This window comes from Triplophysa dalaica, chromosome 8 (assembly GCF_015846415.1).
Source record: "Triplophysa dalaica isolate WHDGS20190420 chromosome 8, ASM1584641v1, whole genome shotgun sequence".
NCBI lineage: Eukaryota > Metazoa > Chordata > Actinopteri > Cypriniformes > Nemacheilidae > Triplophysa > Triplophysa dalaica.
The window spans coordinates 16,102,129-16,122,661 of NC_079549.1; the positions used below are offsets into that span (position 1 = coordinate 16,102,129).

Genomic DNA, 20,533 nt, shown 5'->3' on the forward strand with positions numbered 1-20,533 from the left:
TGGTTCAGATGAACAAACATGTATTCTAGTAACCTCATGTCACCATATGGTGAGGATAGCTCACACAGCGGGTCTGATCCATACTTCAAATTACATGGAAAGGTCACATGCCTTCCGGGTTAATATGTGCTTGGGCATAGTGGAAGAGGAAATTGTGTCCAAACAAGGGTCACCACTCTGTTGTTTCACTGCGAATATGGGTGACGAGGCCAAAAAGGACACTTTAATTTCCTCTATGGTCTTTCTACCGCACACCAATTAGTGGTGCAGTAAAATGTCAGCTGAGAAGAAACTTTCTTTCGGCTTTTTGACATTTTAAATAGCACGTGCCTATTCATCCTTTTTTATTGGGATATATTACTTTCTTTATATGAACAATATAGCTAAGACGACACAAGAAGCCCTGTGTGGGGTCTGTGGGATCCACACACACATATGAACACAATTCAATAGATCTTTGATATGTTCCAACTACGCCACAGCTCTGACAAGTATCATAAATCATAGATTACCTATAAACTTGTCTATAAACCAACACACTTCCCCTCATTCTTTACATGATTTGGCCTGTCTTCATGGCTGCAGGTCTGCTCTAGGTATGCAGCATTATTAGCCAGGACAGATGTGTCCCCCACACCCAGTGCTGCCCATCCTAGCACATAATCATTTCACGCTCCACGACACAAAGTAGAAGAACAACATGGGGGAAATAATAACCTTACTGAAGTTTGTTATATATAAAGCCACTGTTTAACAGGCTGCAGGACTAAGAAGTCCTATTTTACTAAAGAATTGAATAAAAGCAAAAAATGTCAAAAGGCATCTACTAACACAGAATCTCATTCAAAAAGGCAACAGTTGACAGTATTTGTAGCTTTCACTTAATAAACATGTCATTTGGAGCGTGCCTGTATAAAAGAGCTTAATGAAGGGCAGTGTACATGCAAATGGATTGAATAGCACCAGGAAAGTGATTTATAATGCCTGCAAGGACTTTCAGAAATGATGTGCAAATTAATAGAACTAAAAGGTATTAATCCAGTTGTCCTCAGTTTCCGGCTGGTTTTTATATCCATCTCTCTTATAGCACTGAGAGATTGACGTAACGTTACAACAAGAGTTCATTTATAAACATTAGTTAATGCATTCATATTCTTGAATATTCATATATTTGATGGACAGCGGTCCTTCAATGATCACATTGCAAAGACAACGCGGTCATGCTGATATGCCTTATTTAACATTAGAAAGGTTAGACCCTATCTCACTGAGCATGCGGCACAACTCCTTGTGCAGGCCCTGGTAATCTCAAGGTTGGACTACTGCAATGTTCTCCTTGCTGGTCTTCCTGCAAAGGCTATCAAACCACTCCAGCTGGTTCAGAACGCAGCAGCACGCATAGTTTTCCAACAGCCAAAAGGGCTCATGTTACACCCCTTGTTATCTCTCTCCACTTGCTACCGGTTGAAGCCCGTATCAGATTCAAGTCACTAATGCTTGCTTACAGGACTATCACTGGATCTTTACCGGCATACTTTCACACCCTGCTACACTCCTACACCCCATCAAGAACCCTGTATTCAGCAAATTAGCGGCGTGTTGTATTGCCTTCTCATAAGGGCAGTAAATCGCTTTCCCGCTTCACAACTCCTTCCTGGTGAATCATTCTTCCTAACTTCTTCCTACAGCTTTCCTGTAGCCTAGTGGTAAGAGCATTGCGTTAACAGCGCTTGGTTGTGTGTTCGATCCCAGGGGACTGCAGATACCTAAGTATAAATGTATAGGGTAATGAAATGTATGTCACTTTGGATAAAAGCGTCTGCCAAATGCATAAATGTAAATGTAAATGTAACTCAGCCCGATCAACCATCATATATCTCACAACATCCAAAAACGATTAAAACTCGTCCTTTCTGTGAATACTTGACAGACAAATAAGAAAAAAACAGCTTTCTCTCAACAGGTATTGGTCTAGCTTTTGCTCAAACTAGTAACATTGTATTATTGCACCTGTGTTACATATTGTTTATTGCTCCCTGAACTCTCTGTAAGTTGCTTTGGATAAAAGCATCTGCTAAATGACTAAATGTGCATTGACTATCATGATGCAGCAATGTGTTTTCACAGCATTTGTTCATCTTTGCTTATGTTAGAAATAGAAATACAGTTGTCCATTGTCCATTCATGTTAGTTCACTGCATGCATTAAAGACAAAGTTAACCTAAGGAGGAAATTATGTCATAATTTACTCACCCCCTTGTCATATCAATCCTGTATGACTGACTTTCTTCCGCAGAACACAAAAGATTTTTACAGAACAATGGCGGAACCCATTCACTTCTATCAATGCAAGTCAATGAGTACTACCCTGGTAATACCAAACTCTGCTTCTTCGCTTTGGTCCGTAGAGAGAGTTTGGAAGGGCATAGTTGACAAGTGTTTACTTTCTCGTGAAGGGGTGCTTGTCTGAAGTTTAAAATCAATGGTGCACCCGTAAGCCATTTGGTTATGACGTATGTTATGCACCGGCTCAGCCGCCTCGAACTTCCGCTGTAAACACAGGTATGCAGAGAAAACAAAACGATCACGCAAAATACTGGAGAGAAGATGGCTATGAACGACTTTTGCTATCTTATATGATAGTCAATGGTGGCCAAGAACTGTTTGTTTATAAGCATTCAACCAAATATCTTTCTATGTGTTCATTAGAACAAAGACATGTATGCAGATTTAGAACAACTTGAGGGTGAGTAAATGAGGACTGAATTTTCTTTTTTGGGTGAACTGTCACTGTTAATGCAACCTGATTTTAAAGTGCTACCATTGAAACATGGCAGGCTTGTATCATACAAGTCTAACTTTCAATATGGTTGTTTTTAACGTATACTATATTTCCATCCATCCATCCATTTTCTACCGCTTATCCGAACAACCTCGGGTCACGGGGAGCCTGCGCCTATCTCAGGAGTCATCGGGCATCAAGGCAGGATACACCCTGGATGGAGTGCCAACCCATCGCAGGGCACACACACTAACTCATTCACTCACGCACTCACATTATACTATATTTAAAAACAGAATTAGATCCATTCTCTTCCATTGTATTGGATATGACTTTCCACAGACTTTCCAACATCTTACTTTGTGTACACTAGTAATTGGAACAAGCCATTATACTCACAGTCCAATCAAATAGGTGTAATTGCTGTCTTTGAAGTCTCTATCAGGGGCTGATTTTAATTTTGTAATTATTGGTTTTCATTTGCATACTGTAGGTTAGTTAGGACTTCATATAACCTGAAATAAGATTCCATTAACACCATTTTAACACTATATTATATTTTAAAAGTAGTTTAAAGACTGGTGTTATGAAAATAGGTTTGGCTTGCATTTCTTGGCTTTCAGACATACAATACCTTTAGATGGTATCTCTGATCAAATTTCCATTATAGAGATCACCTAATACCTGGAAACTTCTTTTTCCTTGAAAACATTGAAGTCAGTTTATCTGCCATTTCTGAGAAAGTTCTGTTTATTCCTTTCCCACGAAATAAATATCATGTTAATGATGACTCATTAATCTGTTCGCCATCTATCTGATGAGAACGCAACATCTATTAATACTGTTCACAGCTGTTTGAGTGAGTCATATGACTCGGGGTAGCTGTTGTCTTGGACCATCAGAGGGCTGGGGTAAATTATGCCTCTGATGGCCCAGAATTAGGGACATGGTGGACAGCCAGGACCAAACTCTCCCACCTACATATCATTGGGTGGGAATTAATATGTCAAAGTGATTGTCTCTGCATGTAGGGTTGAACTCGGGCATCAGTGATGTTTGAGAGGAACATGACTAGGAATGTGAAGAACCTATTTCTTTTTGAAAGCTTTTTACTTTTATTAGAAATGCTGCCAGCTTTTCGAAACAGAAAGTGTATTTCAGACTACCCAAACAAATAGATTGGTGAATGTCACACAGAAACTGATTATTTTTTTAATACAAAGTCGCAGTCAAAGGTGATTTCCAACTTTGGCTATTTAAGGAATAATTCACCCCAAAATAAAAAACTTCATCACCATTTACTCACATTGTCAAGTTGTTCCAAGCCTATATAAATGTAGTTGTTCTGCTAAACATACAAAAATATATATTTGGAATGTCTTTTATGCAAATACTTCTGGGGCACTATTGACTTCCATTGTAAGGATAAAAATCCTATGATTGACAATGATGTCCCAGAACTGTTTAGTTCCCACATTATAAAAAATATCTTCCTTAGTTTTGGAACAACTTAAGGGTGAAAAAATCGTGAAATGATTTTCATCTCTTTAAAAATGTTGCATCATGAAGCATAGTTGTACTTACTTTGAGAAGAATTTAAGAACGTTCACCAAAAAATACAGCACAATGCGTGCACAATATTTATATAAACTTATTTAACTAGGAGAATGTCTACAAAATATTACTTTGCAAACTATATTTGCAAATATTGAAATATGAAACTGTAGTCAATGTTTGTGTTATATCCTGCAAGCTGAGCGAGCATTTAAAGCAAATATTGTACACATACACCCATCTCCTTTCCCAGCCATCACTTTTGGCCACTCTATGTATATATAGAGTAGTATAAACCCCCACTTCTAAGCACCTGCCAGATGCTGCAATCATGACTGGCCTTTAAAACGATCACATCTTAGCCACAGCCAAAGAGATCTTCCCTTTTTGTTCATACAGTACTAGGCTGACGTCTTAACATTTCTAATACCAATTTGTTTATAATCTTCAGCGCACAAGATAGATGTGTCCTCCATTTTGTATTAGCATAATACCTGCCTTTCCCTTCAGATTGGCGATAAAACACTGAATGTTTGTGACAAGCAGCCAAGGCACTCCGGTAATGAGTACAGGAGCAGAACAAGGCTATTGTTAAGGACTGATGGATAGCCCTTGAAGACGACATCAAATTTACATGATGGATTAGCGGAGGGAGTGATTGAGGATGACATTTCAGTCTGTGGCTAAAGGAGCTGAATTTACAATAACAGATCGCATTTATATCATATTTTTGCCGTGGTTCTTGCACATCCATTTCCATCCCTGGAGTCATGAATAAGGATGGGCAATAATAACTGTGTTCTGATATAGATGAATAATGTTTTTAGTCTGGCTTCTTTTTCAACTGTTGCATGCAGTTTAGATGATAGATGAGTTGAAAAAATGCTCTTACACTTTAAAAAAAAGGTGTTTCAAAAGGTTCCTTGATGCCATAGAAGAACCTTTTGGTTCCATAAAGAACGTTTGCCATCTCCCTGTTGAAAAATCAGCATATGCTGGTTAGGTATGTTTTAAAGCAAGGTTGCAGGTTTGAGCTGGTTTATAGTTTTTTGTGGTGAAAAACGGTTCTTCAAATGATAAAAAGTAAGAAAGAAATGGTTCTTTTTGTTACCAAAAATGGTTCTTCTTTGCATTGCGGTGGAGAACCTTATATGCACCTTTATTTTTTAAGATTGCATTTTAATATGTGCAATTACCTTTTTTATGATCTTTGGGGAAAATGTACCACGCATTGCATTTGTCATTATTCAGTAGATTAACTTAAAATTCAAAATTTTAATAGATCTCTGTTATACAGTATACAGCCTTCTGTAAAATATTTATACACCGTGTAAGAAAACCATGTGGAATCTTCAACACCTTTTATCTGTGAATCACCAACACCCCCACCTGTAGAGAGTGTTAATGACCTGCACACAACAGTTCCCTCCATCCTTCTCCTTACAACCTTAACACCTTCAAAATGTGTCACTAAGCACAAAATCCATCTCACATTGAGCGCTTATTGTCTCCTATTGAAATAATATTATTGACTACTTATCTGATTACTTTTTGCATCGTAGGTTTGGATCATGAAAAACAATCAATAAATGCTTTTTGTGTACAGATCATGGAGTGTGTAACTGTGGAAAGTGTTTCTGCGATGAGGACTGGTTTGGGGAATCCTGTCAGTACCCAGAAGAATGTTCCCTCTCCAACAAAGCCAGCAAAGACCTCTGCCGAAACACCCAGGGTGTAGTTTGCTCCAACGCTGGTAAAATGTTTTATAAATATGATATTACAAGAACCCCTACAGGCTGTAACATCACTCAAATCTGTGCTAATTTCTTTTCATCCTAAAATTCACAAATGAAGGTACGCAGGTGTACAGTATATAATGACATTTGCTTATGTAATTCTCTTTTACTGAGCAAAAAATTACACCTTACGAAACTATAAATCACCAAATTGACTTTTATTATGTAGTTTTATTACACTGTCTTTCGTAAAAAAATGCATTTTAGCTGGGTGTAGTAATTTTCACAATGCACCGCTCCTTTAATGGCCCTGATCAGAAGCATCTGCATATTTATTTCTTACCCAAACAAAGAGTTGCATCATGAACATGCAGTTGTCCAGACATGCTTTCCACACTCAAAGCAGCCAAGAAAATAAAGCAGCATGCTTGCATTTTACACCTTGACCCAAGCCCTGTATTTAACCCTGAACATTAACACGGATTGATGTGGGCCCTGGGTTTATGTGGCTCAGGAGGGGAAAAGAAACCAGCTGGTTTGCAGATGTGGCATTGTTCGCCATGTTGTTAAGACCTGTGCATGAAAGTGTGCGTTTGTGGTTGACTTTGGACCGCCTAAGTTCAGGTGTGTATGTGAGAGTGTGTGTGCTTTGGTGCTGACAGCATAAATTTATGGATTCTGACATTGATGCCTCTGGCTGACAGGCACCTGTCACTGCGGCAGCTGCATGTGCAATAATCCCGACGGGAAGGGTATGATCAGCGGACGCTACTGCGAGTGTGACGACAGCGAGTGTTTGGATGAAGACTCTGGAGAAGTGTGTGGAGGTATGACGACAGCAGAAGGGCTGCTTCTACTTTGATCTGTCTGTAGTGACCCATTTGTATGAAAATTGTTGCATTATACACCAAAAAATGATAATGATAGAATGATATCTGTACACAAATGATGCTGGAAGTTTTCTCTAAACATTTATCTAACTGTTCTGTATTTGTACTTTTGTTACTGGTGTACTATCATACAGAAAATAATTCATATATATAAAATGCCATTGCTTCTTTATATAAAATAAAAAGTTGCTATTCTCTGCCAGTGGCCACTGTGCTGTTAGCACAATATACACAATACACTGTAAATCATATGATACCTTTAAATTGACTGTACTTACACACTCATTACAATCATTATAATACTATGGCAGTATGCCGTCTGTAATGTTGATATGTTAATCGAAAAAGCCCAGGAACTGGGATTTGTCTTTTCTTTCATTCTCCATTTGTGGTTGCAGGCCATGGAAAGTGTTACTGTGGAAACTGTTACTGCTCGGCTGGTTGGCATGGAGATAAATGTGAATTCCAGTGTGACATCAGCCCATGGGAGAGTAAACGTAGATGCACATCTCCAGATGGCAAGATCTGCAGCAACCGAGGTTTGTGTTTGCGGAAGCATGTTCCCTGACAATACCTTTATTCCCTTTATTACATCATCTCAACGATTAACCTAAAAATAGATCAATTGTAATTTGACAAAACTCAATTGCAATTTAGTTTGAAGATGTTTTCCTTCAAATAAATACATCTAACAAAATATCGGTCATTCGCAATAGATGTAATACAACCTGACAAGCGCAAATGAAAGGTGGACACGGCGGTCTCCATTAAGATATATCAGGCTGCCAAAAAGCTTTGGCTTTCATATTGTCGGGGAACCTCCAGGGATCGTCTCAGAAATTGATTACAGCCGAAGGGTAAAGTGGTACACGGTATAAACTCAACCTCTGTCTGTGGTTAAGAATCCTGCCTGCAGACCGTGGCCACTTATGAAAAGCAACCACATTGATTTTCTGCTTCAAAAGCTGGGGGCCTAATTGTTTGTAAATAGAATGAAATAGTATCAACACTTAGTTGGAAGTGAAGAGCCGTTGACACTGTGGCAATAACTATAACTATATTAAGGCCACACCAACGAATGAGAGCAATAACCTTAAAGGAACAGTTCACCCATCAAGAAAAAAATTGTGTTCATTTACTCAGCCTCAAGTTGCTCCAAATCTGTATAAATGTCTTTGTTCTGATGAACACAGAAAAAAATGTTTGGAAGAATTTTTGTAACCAAATACTTCATTGACTACCACCAGATTAATAATTCTGTATTATAACGTCAAGAGAAACCTCAAGTGACTCCAAACGTTTGAACTTTTATTTTATTGTCTCATAATTATATTTTGCCCTGTATATCTCTGCTGAAAGCTTTGATTTGAAATAAACAAATCTATGCTCCCGTGGGTGTAAGTCTAAGCAGAAATCAAAATTGCCAACTGCTGCGTGATGACATAAATTAGTTCAAGCCTATTTTGCCTCTATGATTTTGATGTCACTCTCTGCTACACCTCCTAAAGGTTTCATAGGTGGGTGTTTCTTTGAGGTTCAGAAGCTGGGCAGGTAGAGATGATCCCCAAACTTTCACAATAGAAAGACATCTGTAAGCCAAGAGAGCTGGAAAGGTGTTGGCTCACTATTTCACAATTCGATGCTTGAAAATCCTTTTAACCCAATCTACACAAAGGCAAACTGAGATTATGGCATGTATCACTCAAACAAAAAAGTGATTGTTTCAATGTGAAAGCCATCCATTATTTTGGGCACTTTTGAGCTATCCATCCTCCATTTTTGGTGTATTATATTCTGTTTATACCCTTCAATTATTCGTTCTGTGAATGGCAGGTCTCAGTGGATCACCGCTATTGTGTGAAATGACAGTCAAACTCTCAATCCATGAAATAACTTACCCCTCACTTTAAACTACAACAGTGCTGGGGTATTCATTATTAACTTTTCTGTGATAAAAAAAGAAAGTAGGAATAAAGCAAAAAACTACAGATTCACACAAGAAAATATAAAAATGATCTAATTTGGAACCACATGTGTAAAACTGAAAAGGGGCTTTAGACATTTTTGCTTGTTTGTTTAAAATCAACGCTGATATTTTAGTTGTGCATGTGATTGGTATTATTTTGTAATAATTCACCTGCTCATTAACTTTGTAGAAGTGTAAAGTTTATGAAATGAATAAGCACGGTATACATTAAGATAGACTAAGATCATAATGAAATCCATTCCAGATCCGCATTTTTATCCGTTTAGGGCATGTAGAGATTAGTAGCTCTATAAAATGCAGTGGACAGTTCCAGGAAAAACAGAACCGTTCAAGAATGTGAGTGAGTCAGTCCAGTTTTAGAAGAGCTGCTGCAGTCAAAGGGTCAGATTTGAGTCTCCATTAAAGCAAGAATGTTCTTCGAAGAGTATTTAGTTTGATCAAATTTATAATAGAGAGATGGAGCTGTACGGTTATTCTGTAAAGACGAGCTGCTGGAGGTGTGCAGGGGGGGGCGGAACTACAGCACGAGCACACAATATATTATCCCGTTGTCCCATCATGTTGTTACATTATGCATGTACGCGCCGACTGCCAACAAATCACAGACATATGACTTAGTTTGACTTACCGCGTGCAATTCATGTCTGGCATCTTTTAGGGCTGGGACCATCTATCAGTTTCAAACGTTCTCCAAAACCAACGTTATATCCATTGTTTATATAACATTTATAACCGAAATGCAGTGAGCAAACAAACATGAGCGTGCTCTTTCTCTCACGCTTGCACGTGGACATGCTCTTTCGCCTGCTGGATGACGAGCGGGCGTGCATTTCAGGGAGAATTGTCGAATAAGGGACTAAGAACCTTTGTTATGAGACGCGAATCAATGTTGGAAAAAAACATTCTGAAACCTGTAGGAACCATGGCGGAGTGAATCGAGCACAGAAAAACTACATCATATGTTCAACCCGTTCTTTGGCAAGTTGACAATGATAAGCATAAGAAGCCAGCATGTTTAACAGTGAAGTCAGAATGCATGAAATAGCTTGTTACCCCACTTTTAAGGATGAACCTGAAGCGCAGTGTGCATTCAGTCTATATTTATTAGAGGACAGGTTTTGGACAGGACAGAAAATGGTGACAGCAGCTGTGGTCTAGCCTGTGCTTGCAGGATGCCAGCTGGTGTAGTTTCCTATGGGCTTTCTCCACAGCAGAGCAGATAAGAGAAACAGGATTTCCAGTTACACCGCAACCGGGCCGGGTTTCCCGCAGCTCTTTTGCCATAACTGTAACCCCAGCAGTAGATTAGCTGTGAGAGTAAGCATCCTCATCAGTCCCTGCCATGCATGCCCCCTTTTATTGTCAGCTGGGCTCTGGAGGATTTGGCCCATCCATCCATCCATCTTCTTCCACTTCATCCTGGGCCGGGTCGCGGGGGCAGCAGTCTAAGCAGGGATGCCCAGACTTCCCTCTCCCTAGACACTTCCTCCAGCTCTTCCGGGGTGACACCGAGGCGTTCCCAGGTCAGCCGGGAGACATAGTCCCTCCAGCGTGTCCCAGGTCTTCCCCGGGGTCTCCTCCCGGTGGGACATGCCCGGAAACCTTCCCGGGAAGGCGTCCAGGGGGCATCTGGAAAAGATGCCCGAGCCACCTCAGCTGTCCCCTCTCAATGTGGAGGAGCAGCGGCTCTACTCTGAGCTCCTCCCGAGTGACCGAGCTTCTCACCCTATCTCTAAGGGATCGCCCAGCCACCCTGCGGAGAAAGCTCATTTCGGCCGCCTGTATCCGGGATCTTGTCCTTTCGGTCATGACCCACAGCTCATGACCATATGTGAGAGTAGGAACATAGATTGACCGGTAAATCGAGAGCTTCGCCTTGCGGCTTGCTTTTTAAATGGTTTGTTGGAGATAAAGTTAATATAAAGTTGAATTAATTTTATATTAAGCATACATAAAATTACTTGAAAGTTTATTTAGATAGCACATTTCATACACAAATGTAATTTAAAGTGCTTAACATAGAAATGATTCACATAGAAAGAAAAGAAGGATACATAAGAATAAGAGATCTTGAAAAAGTAAATTAAAAGAAAAGAAAATTGCTTTAAATGTGTCTAATAAAGAATTTAAAAAAAAAGGGCAGTTGGTATTGCAGTTGAAATAAAACTGGTTTAGAAAACAAATCTAAAAATTAAAGAAAAGTAAAATAAATCTCAGAAAATAATCTGTATTATTTTAAACATATTAAAAGAACTCACACTACAACTTAATTTTCTAGTGTCCTACTGTAATTTAGATTTAAGATTTCTCTATTAAATTAAGATTTATCACAGTGATGCCATTCGAGTATGTTTTGTTTGTTTTATGAAAAAGGCAAACTGATAATTGTGGAAATTGTTACACTAGTGAATGGCTAAAAATAATGTAATAATTGTATCTAGTGTAAAGGAGCTGACCTGTATCAAATCCTGTTTCTGCAGGGACGTGTGTATGCGGTGAGTGCACCTGCTATGATGTGGATCCGTCGGGAGACTGGGGGGACATCCACGGAAACACCTGCGAGTGTGATGAGAGAAGTTGCCATGCCACATATGACAGATACACAGATGATTTCTGTTCAGGTACAGCAGATTTTCTTAGTAGCAATATTTATAGTAAAACAAAAAAATTGTGAGGCTTAAACCACGGACAGAGGCTAGCCTTAAAGAAACTCCTTAAAGTGACAGTTAACCTAAAAATGCTAATTATGTCCTCATTTACTCGCCCTCAAGTTGTTCCAAATCTTAATACATTTCCTTTTTCTGATAAACACAAAGAAAGATATTTGGAAGAATGCTTGTAACCAAACAGGTCTTGGCAGGGCCGGCCCGAGCCTTAAAGGGGCCCTAAGCATTTTATTTGAGGGTCCCCCTGTGCCCCCAAAACAAAAGACTATTGTCAATGTTTGATTATTTCCACATACATCTTAAACCTCACAGACCCAATTATAATAGTTGTAGCTGTGTTTGGGATGTAGGAATATCTTAAAAACAAAAATAAATAAACTTTTTGTTACAGGTGTGTTGTGATTGCCAAACATTTGATCATTTCATTACTTCCAATTTTAGGTTAACTGTCCCTTTAAATTATGACCACAGACCACACAAAGGTCGTGGAGTTTATTGTTCTTTTTGCAAATATTTCATTTTAAAGATAATTTTTATATTAACCACAACCTTTAGACACCATCTTAAAGCCACAGCCCTTGTGGATGATTTAATCTTTTTGTGGGTGTGTATTCACTTTATAACCATTAAATTAATTTACAATATTTAAGCAATTATTCTTAACCTTATCCCAAATAAAATGCTGGATTGAAAGATGATTATAAATTACATGAATCACGTAAATTACATATTTTTAATCTAAATCAGCATTTTGTCATTTGCATCAGTGAATACTGTCGGATGTTCAACATTTCTATCGTTAGATACTAAATAGTTGTCAAATATTTAATGTTTTTAGTCACAAACAGTATTTGGTGTGTTGCACAGCACTCCTTCAACTTTAAAAAAAGAAGCTCAATCTTCTTTGATTTGATTGGTCTCTGCTCAGCTCTATAACCAGTAACTCCCGCCTCCTTTAATTTGATTGGCCACCTCACTTATTGGGTTATTGTCGGTAATTAAGTATTTTTTTTTGACACACACCACATAAAAATTAGCAGGTATGGCCCTACGTGATAAAATGTATGTGTGTCGTGAATATATTACAAAAAGCTGGAATTTCATTACTGAACTGTGCCTTTAAATATCCCTTTTCAACTATTATCTATTTTGTTGTATAAATAAGTGCTTCACGCGTATTTCACCTTTTGTAGTTAACTCTGTGAGTGTTTTATTGACCTCAAGAAAGATGCTTAAAGTCAGTTTTGACTTTATCAAACCCATTCAACATGAAAATGGTTCACATTCCAAATTCCAGTGGTGAAAATGAACTCCACCTAAATAAGCTCTTTTATAAACACACAGATTTTCCTGGCCTCAAGAACAACAGACACAGTTCAACATTTTTATTGATAGACACAGTAGGCTATTTGACAGACAGGAAATCAAAGGAGACCATAATGCAAACCGGGCCAGACTCGCCCAGAACCACAGACCCGTTTCTCCAACATCTGTTTTTAATGCTAAAGAGTAATTTTGTGTCCCTACAGTATGTACCCCTCTGATCTTAAGTTTGCCTATGAGGATTATGTTGACGATTCACATTTACGTTCATGTTCAGCCAGTCCTGTGAGCGATGCCTTTTGAACCCACACACACACAGAAACACCCCACAGATGTTTTTGTCTTGTGCTTCAGACAGAGCTTTATCTGATGGATCATCCATTAACAGACTGTAAATCCTGCTATGTGCTTGTTTGAAGGTCATGGACAGTGTAACTGTGGCAGGTGTGACTGCAAGGAAGGCTGGGATGGGAAGAAATGCGATCATCCTCTCTCTTGTGCTCTCTCCATTGAGGCAAGTCTGAAGAAGTGCCGGGGAACCTCCAGCCTGCCCTGTTTTGGCAGAGGTAATTAAGTATACAATCCATCTGTGTCAAAGTAATGCAACACATTTTGTTTTTAGTCAGGTTGTTTTATTTTAGGTTTTTTTTAGTTGTACTTGTGTTTAGGATGTGGAAGGTTATGTTTCTTGGAAAATACAAATGGAAATGTTATATTCCCTATATATAGAACTTTAATCAAAATCTGAGTCTACAAATAAAAATAAGCTTCATTAACCAAACATAAATTTGGTAACTTTAATTTACACTTTTAAAAATAAAAAGCTTAAAAGCTTCACAGCGATGCCATAGAATTACCATTTTGGAATCCACAAAGAACCATTCAGTCAAAGGTTCTTTGAAGAACCATCTCTGTATTACCTTTTCGTAATCTGAATCACCTTTTTTCACCACAAAGAACCTTTTGTAAAACATAAAGGTTTTTCAGATGTTAAAGGTTCTTCATGGAACCATTTAGACAAAAAAGGTTCTTCTATTGCATCCCGAAGCACCGTTATTTTAAGAGTGCAGATAAATAATGCTGGGTAGACATAACTTAATATGATATAGTGTAATATAGTGATATCCAAGCTAACTGTTTTTCAGGAAATGGAAATAACACTATACTTTTTAAAATGATTGAATACTGTGTAGTCAAAGTTAACAAGCACTTTTTGATACTTTCATTGGTTAGATATTTGCAAAACCCAGTGATAAACATAACGGGTGACAAATAATAATGATTTATTGCAAAAAAAACAGAATATAATACGATATAATATATTTTATGAAAACACAACATCATTAAAGTAAAACTGACTTACATTGATCAAAGAAATAGTCTCTGTCATGCTGTCAATCATTGCGCTGTTTCACTGTTCTCACGAAATCTCCCAGTGCTCTGTGCTGCGTGCTTTATGGAGTATGGCGTCAGTTCGTGTTTTTTGCAGAATACGCATCTGCTGGCGTTATAAGACTAAGGCCTTAACGGCACAGCTTGCGTCGTATGGGGAAGACATGTCTGACGCAACTAGCTTATTTGCGTGACAGCTTTAACAACCTTCTCAGACTCTCTCGAATGTAATTATTATGCTCATTCACAAACATAGATTTTAACGTTAATATCATATATTATGACATGAACTACCTGCAGGTATATAAATAACTTAAAGATTGACAGAAATGAAATGATATACCAATCGATATTTATCAATTTGGACATTGCTGCCTTGATTTTATTTGTCAGTTTACTTTTTTTAATTCTCTTGTTCAGTTCTGCACCTCGTTTTTTATGCTCAATCCATTTGGTCATGCGACTGCCACAGTGTGAGTGGTTGACAAAATTAAAACGTTTTATATAAAAAATTGTATTTATTTATTTATCGTTTTATTAAAAATAAATATTTAAATAATATTTTGGCACAATGGCGCCTCCATTGTGTGGCGCCCCTATGCACCTCATATACTGCATAGGACTACCGCCTTTTTTGTCACTGTGTGAAATGGAATGTTTTGTCAAAAAACACACTAAAACAGTCCGTTGTGTCTTTAATGAAAGTAAACAGTTTGATTTATATCACTATATCTCCGATTCGCATTGGGTAATGATCACATTATCTATTCTCAGATAACTACCAACTGCATAACATTATTCCTTCCTTACATATAGACTAGAAACCTGATGCTTTTTTTGTCATCAATGTTGATGAAACAACAAACTCCTGAAGTGCTCTTGATTAAAGAAGTTTTGTATCTTCATTTTAAATCAGTGTGTTTATATAATTCATATTCACCAGCCAAGACAGGCAACAAAAAAAACGTACAGTCCATTGGTCCACTCTCTGAATGTATAAAGAGAATAAACTGATCTTATGTCGTAAAAACGTTTTTCCAATTTTGAATATATACAGTAGGCTAAACTCATCCAAAAGAGTGGAAAAGTAATGGCTGTGTTACTGTTAAATAACAATAAATGTAAATCACCACTGCCCTAAAATTTGGTTAAGAGCAATTTCAAATTGAAACAGATTATTTTATAATGTTATAAACTTGTTAAAGTTGTTACATTTTAAAAATGTAATAAAACACTTCATTTATTCTAAAAGGGTGGGGGTGCTGTAAGGGGCCTCCAAAACAAATTTTGCCTAGGGCCTCCGAATGTTTAGAACCGGCCCTTATAATATAATACAAAGTAGCTACCAGTCTGTGCCAACATGACTCTAAGAACTAGCTTGTTTTTTCAAAAAGCTTTCTGTTGTTCCCGGCAGTATAACTAAGTGAAGTGCTATAATAATAGACTTGTTACTTTGAGTTGATAATTTTACTTTAATGGACCCCGTCTTCTTTGCGCTTGTTTTTCAAATGACTTCCCGCCTCCATACTCCAGCTACACGTCGACTTTATAACTTATCTCTTTTAAAACCAAATCACTTTCGCTGTAATGGCTGTCCCTGGGTTGAAAAAGAGTGCCCATAATTAAATTCACACAAAAACTTTTTCCATCTTTTTCTTTGTGCATTAGCTCACTTTGACAAACCGACAGAACCCTGTCTGTTTTACAGCACTGAATACTAAATGCTCGTCCATGTTGGTTGTAGACGACGTCAATGATGATTACCATGGGGGATATTTAAGCGACACAAATGTCCCAATACTGACGTAAGAATCAAGGTTTTACATGGTAGCTTTTGTGTCTCACCCCCCCCCCAAGCTTTCGCTTGCCTTGCCTCCACTGTAGCACCTGAAATAACACAGCGTCTGGCAGCAGGTTTAGTTGTAGAACTTAAAAACACGTCTTCGGGTTAACCAGATGATTTTCATTTGATGTTTTTTTGCTTGCTGCTATGTGCACAAAAAGCTACATCTTCACAGGGAATTTTGGATTCGATGTTGGCAGGCTGTTCGTTCTGGTCTTTACAGGAATGTGGAAAGGAGACTGTGAGTTCTGTCCCTCTAATAAAATAAATAAATTATAAAATTTGAACACACTAGAATTCATTCATTAATATTCATTAGGACAGAAAACTATAAATAAATGAAAAATTGAAAGAATTCCTGGAAATTTGCTTAATTTATTGCAGAATTAAATTGAATTCATTTGCATAATTCCTTTAGTGATGAAGCTTCTCAAACAACACAGACAGCATGTGCAAATAATCAACGTTATTGACATTTTTTGTGAATTTCCCCCCTAAACACTGTGGGGAAATTTAACTGCTTTGTGATTCCACTAAAACAACCTTGGATCTTCACAGTTCGGCATCGATAAGCAATGGATTCACCGTCTCCCCTTACTGAGCACTTGCATTATAAGATGCGGCCACCAAATGATGATTTATACATCTGTTTACATAGAATTTCACCCATGACTGGAGCTATAGGTCTGCTGGCCGCATTCATTATTCTGACAGCAGGTAATTAGCCAAGTTTCCTCCAATATGAATTTCACTCTCACAATTAAAAGGGACTGTCAAGACTGGTGAATGAATGCAAATATTTACACTGTGCTGTGGAAAAGCCCCATGCAGTATGAGGGATTTCCAAATCACAGAATTTGCACGAGATTCATGAAGCTGCCTAGAAAAGCTTGATTTATTAAATCAGGCTATGTGCAAGACTGCGCTGTAAAAAAAATGCTGTAGTTATGCAGCTAGTTGCCAGCAACTTACTGTAGATTTATATTTATCTTATTTATTGGCAACCGTTGTTTCAAATATAAATGCTATAAAACTATAAAATAATAGCCTTATGCAAAGCATTCTGGGATCCAGAAATCCTCGTCAACCTTTTTCAGGTTTTTTTTCTTATTATTTTGGTTCCCAGAATGCTTTATATGTTTTTTTTTGGTAAAGATAAAGACTTGTTAATGTTTAATGTTCATTTGTCTTTGAACAAAATGTTGCAATTAAATTACATAAATAAAAATCTAAAGTAAGTTACTGGCAAATTGCTGCCAGTAATACTGTCATTTCTACAGAATGCTTTTACAGTGTGTAAAGTTTTTAGCGACATCTAGTGGTGAAGCTGCAAATTGCAACCTCACTCCACCCCTCCTTTTCAAAGCACTACGGAGGCTGTCACAGGTTTAAGATGTTGTAATGTTTTCGCTTCTTTGCCGAAGGAGGTAACATATTTACGAAACACACTCTGTAGAGCAGTTTGTCCGTTTAGGGCTACTGTAGAAACAACATGGCGCATTCCGTGCAAGGGGCCCCGCGGTGTATATAGATTGAAGTAGCTCCTTCTAAGATAACAAAAACATAAAACTTCATTATATAAGGTCATCGTTATGTATATTGTATTGAATTTCGGTAAATATATATTTCAAATTACACATCGTACCTTTAATTTCCGGATGTGTCCATTTGGCTTGTTAAGAAAAATCATCCCCCGGTGTCTCTGGAAGATAGTGCTGTGTGCTGAAATCTCAAATGGACAGAGAGTGAGCAGGATTCAGCAGAAAAGCTTGTAAAGGGAATCAAGAAACAAAGACACAGTTGAGCTTTTTTCTCCTCGTGGATTTTACATTCGTAAAGGCTGGAAATATCCTCCAGGAAACACCTGTTCTGAGTCTTTCTGCTGATGTACAAAATCCATTTTCCACGTTGATTCATTATTTCACGTTCAATCGTTCACGTTCCACAGTTTTGCAAGCTATCCTATGGCACGACGGCGTCTTTGTTTTTGGATTGTATGTCTTGCTATTATAAAAACAACAAATGAGTGATTGCAGTGATGGAAGCTACTAAGTGTTGGTTTTTACACCATTCATTAGCTCACTAATGCACTCTATAGATTAGCATGCCGAGCCCGTATACAAAGAATGCATCTTGATTAAACATGCACAGCGGCAATCATTCAACACTCCCGGCCGTCTTACAGGAGAGGGGAAAAGAGGACTCATTTGGCACGCAGATGTTGACTGATATCCAGTGTGTTGTAGGAACCGTGTGGCGTGATGAGCGATCTTTTAAAGCAAATCAGCAGAATTAGGGCTGATTGCAATCACTTCCTCTGAGTTTGATAATGGAAGCTTTCTCTGGTGCACCCAAGGGCCAAGCAGTGTTTTACTGAGGAGTGCACATAGTTTCTGAATGTGTCAAATTAGTACAGTCGTGTATACGTACAGTGTGGTACAAGTTTACCTTTTTCTGCATAAGATAATTTATATTGATTGATGAGTTGATTTTAAACATAGTTAAAGGTGTCATAGAAGTGAAACTGTTTAGTAGGCATAGATGAATAATAAGCCTGTACATGGAAATGACATACCGTGAGCCTCAAACAATATTGTTTCCAACTTATTGTGTAAATCGTGTGCATGCAAAAGACCACTGAAAAAGAGGCCAATCCCAACATAACACCGACTGTGACGTTATATTTGGGATGTACGCCCACAACGATGCATAAAACGCCAGCGGGACGGGCACACCCAGGTATTTTGAATAGGGTTGGGCGATGTCTACTGTGAAACCTCGCGATGGACACTGACATCGTTGTCTTCTTTAAACAAGCTGCGACATTGAGCTGCGCAGAGACGTGTGTTCTTTATACAGTTAAGTGAGGCGGGTCTGCGCAAGCTGAGAGTCTTCTTTAAACAGCGCCAGCTGCACAGTTATAAAATCTGACGCCTCTGATCTGTATCGTGCAAGTTTATATGCCCCTTTATATTTGTTTACAATGCAATTTTGAAGCACAGAGCAACGAGAGTCACTCGATGGTTTTTCAAACCTTGGACAATATCAAGCAGGCTTCGCTCAGAGTTTTGATACTGATTTAAGAAGGGGGTATTTTGCCATTAGAAATCCTGCAGTAAGCAGTGATCTTATCCACTTCTTCCATTTCACGCCTGAAAGTACCGATCTGTTTGCTAAGTGAGCTCGTGCCATGAGCCGGCGCAGCAAAACAGCCAATCAGAGCAGAGCTCAACATTAATATTCATGACCCTTCCAAATAAGGTAATAACAGACCTTTTCATTCTAGGGACAAATCCTGGGGTTGTAAATGGACATGTAAAACCGTTTCTGCATAACTGTTGCACCTAATAAAGCCACGTACCATCTATTTAGATATTAGAGAACAATTTAACATATTGTATCAATTAATTCTTTAGCACCTTTAAAAAACACTTTTTTATTCATTCTACTAAGATGTTGTAATTTCTTTGAAACAGTAAGTTAGGATGGGACATATGAAGTGGCTTCTCCCTTAATTCCAGTAGCAGATAACTTCAGATTGTAGAGGCAATTTGATTGGTCGGAAAAATCTGAAGAAGCTGTAGTCCAGAATGGTGTCTTGAACATCGTAGCACTGTATTAGAGTTTATCTATGTTTTGGTTTATGTATATTCTTAAGCTGAAAAGCTTTCAGTATGATTTCATGGGAACTTTGCTTTCACAAATGTACATACTTTTCACAAATCCTACTTGTACATCGCTCTGGATAAAAGCGTCTGCCAAATGAATAAATGTACCCATTTGATCAAGTTACCAAGAAATCAGATTATTTTTTATTTTACATAATATATTTTAATAATACAATATATTATTTCAATAAAAACAATGTGTACTATATCAGGGCCAGGTCTGTGGGCATTTAAGGCATTGCCACTCCAGATTTTTTCCCAAAATATATATACTTATTATTAAATGATATATATTATTACTTATTTTTAAGATCTGTTAAATAATGATCTGTCAATTTAATCACAGAAAAATTTAAAAATGATATAAATACCAGAATATATGATTCCCCCCCAGTAGGGCCAGCCTAGTACCAGGCCAGATACTGAAAATATTATTTTTTGCATTCTTAAAACCGTACCAGTTTGTTTATTTGTAGGTAAAAAATTTGCATTTTTTATTTATTTTCCATGTTCTATTTTTCAGTATGTACAGTATATATATATCAGAGGAACAAATAATGAAATCTGTCACATATTTTATTTATCTCCGCCATAACATTTTATAAACAACAGTGTCAATGTTTCCACAGTTTGTTTAACAAACACATAAGGAAAAATGTGATGAAACAATTGCCAACAGTACATTTAGGCAT

The 20,533-nt window shown here is 37.8% G+C and overlaps 1 protein-coding gene across 1 annotated transcript in view; it reads left to right on the forward strand.

Moving 5' to 3' along the window:
* The window catches only part of itgbl1 (integrin, beta-like 1), a 42,778-nt gene that overhangs the window by 5,459 nt on the left and 16,786 nt on the right, over positions 1-20,533 (forward strand). The window contains exons 4-8 of the mRNA XM_056755146.1: positions 5,943-6,089; positions 6,777-6,899; positions 7,361-7,501; positions 11,430-11,570; positions 13,358-13,504. Coding sequence (XP_056611124.1) covers positions 5,943-6,089; positions 6,777-6,899; positions 7,361-7,501; positions 11,430-11,570; positions 13,358-13,504 — 699 coding nt within the window. The remainder of the gene's footprint in view (positions 1-5,942; positions 6,090-6,776; positions 6,900-7,360; positions 7,502-11,429; positions 11,571-13,357; positions 13,505-20,533) is intronic.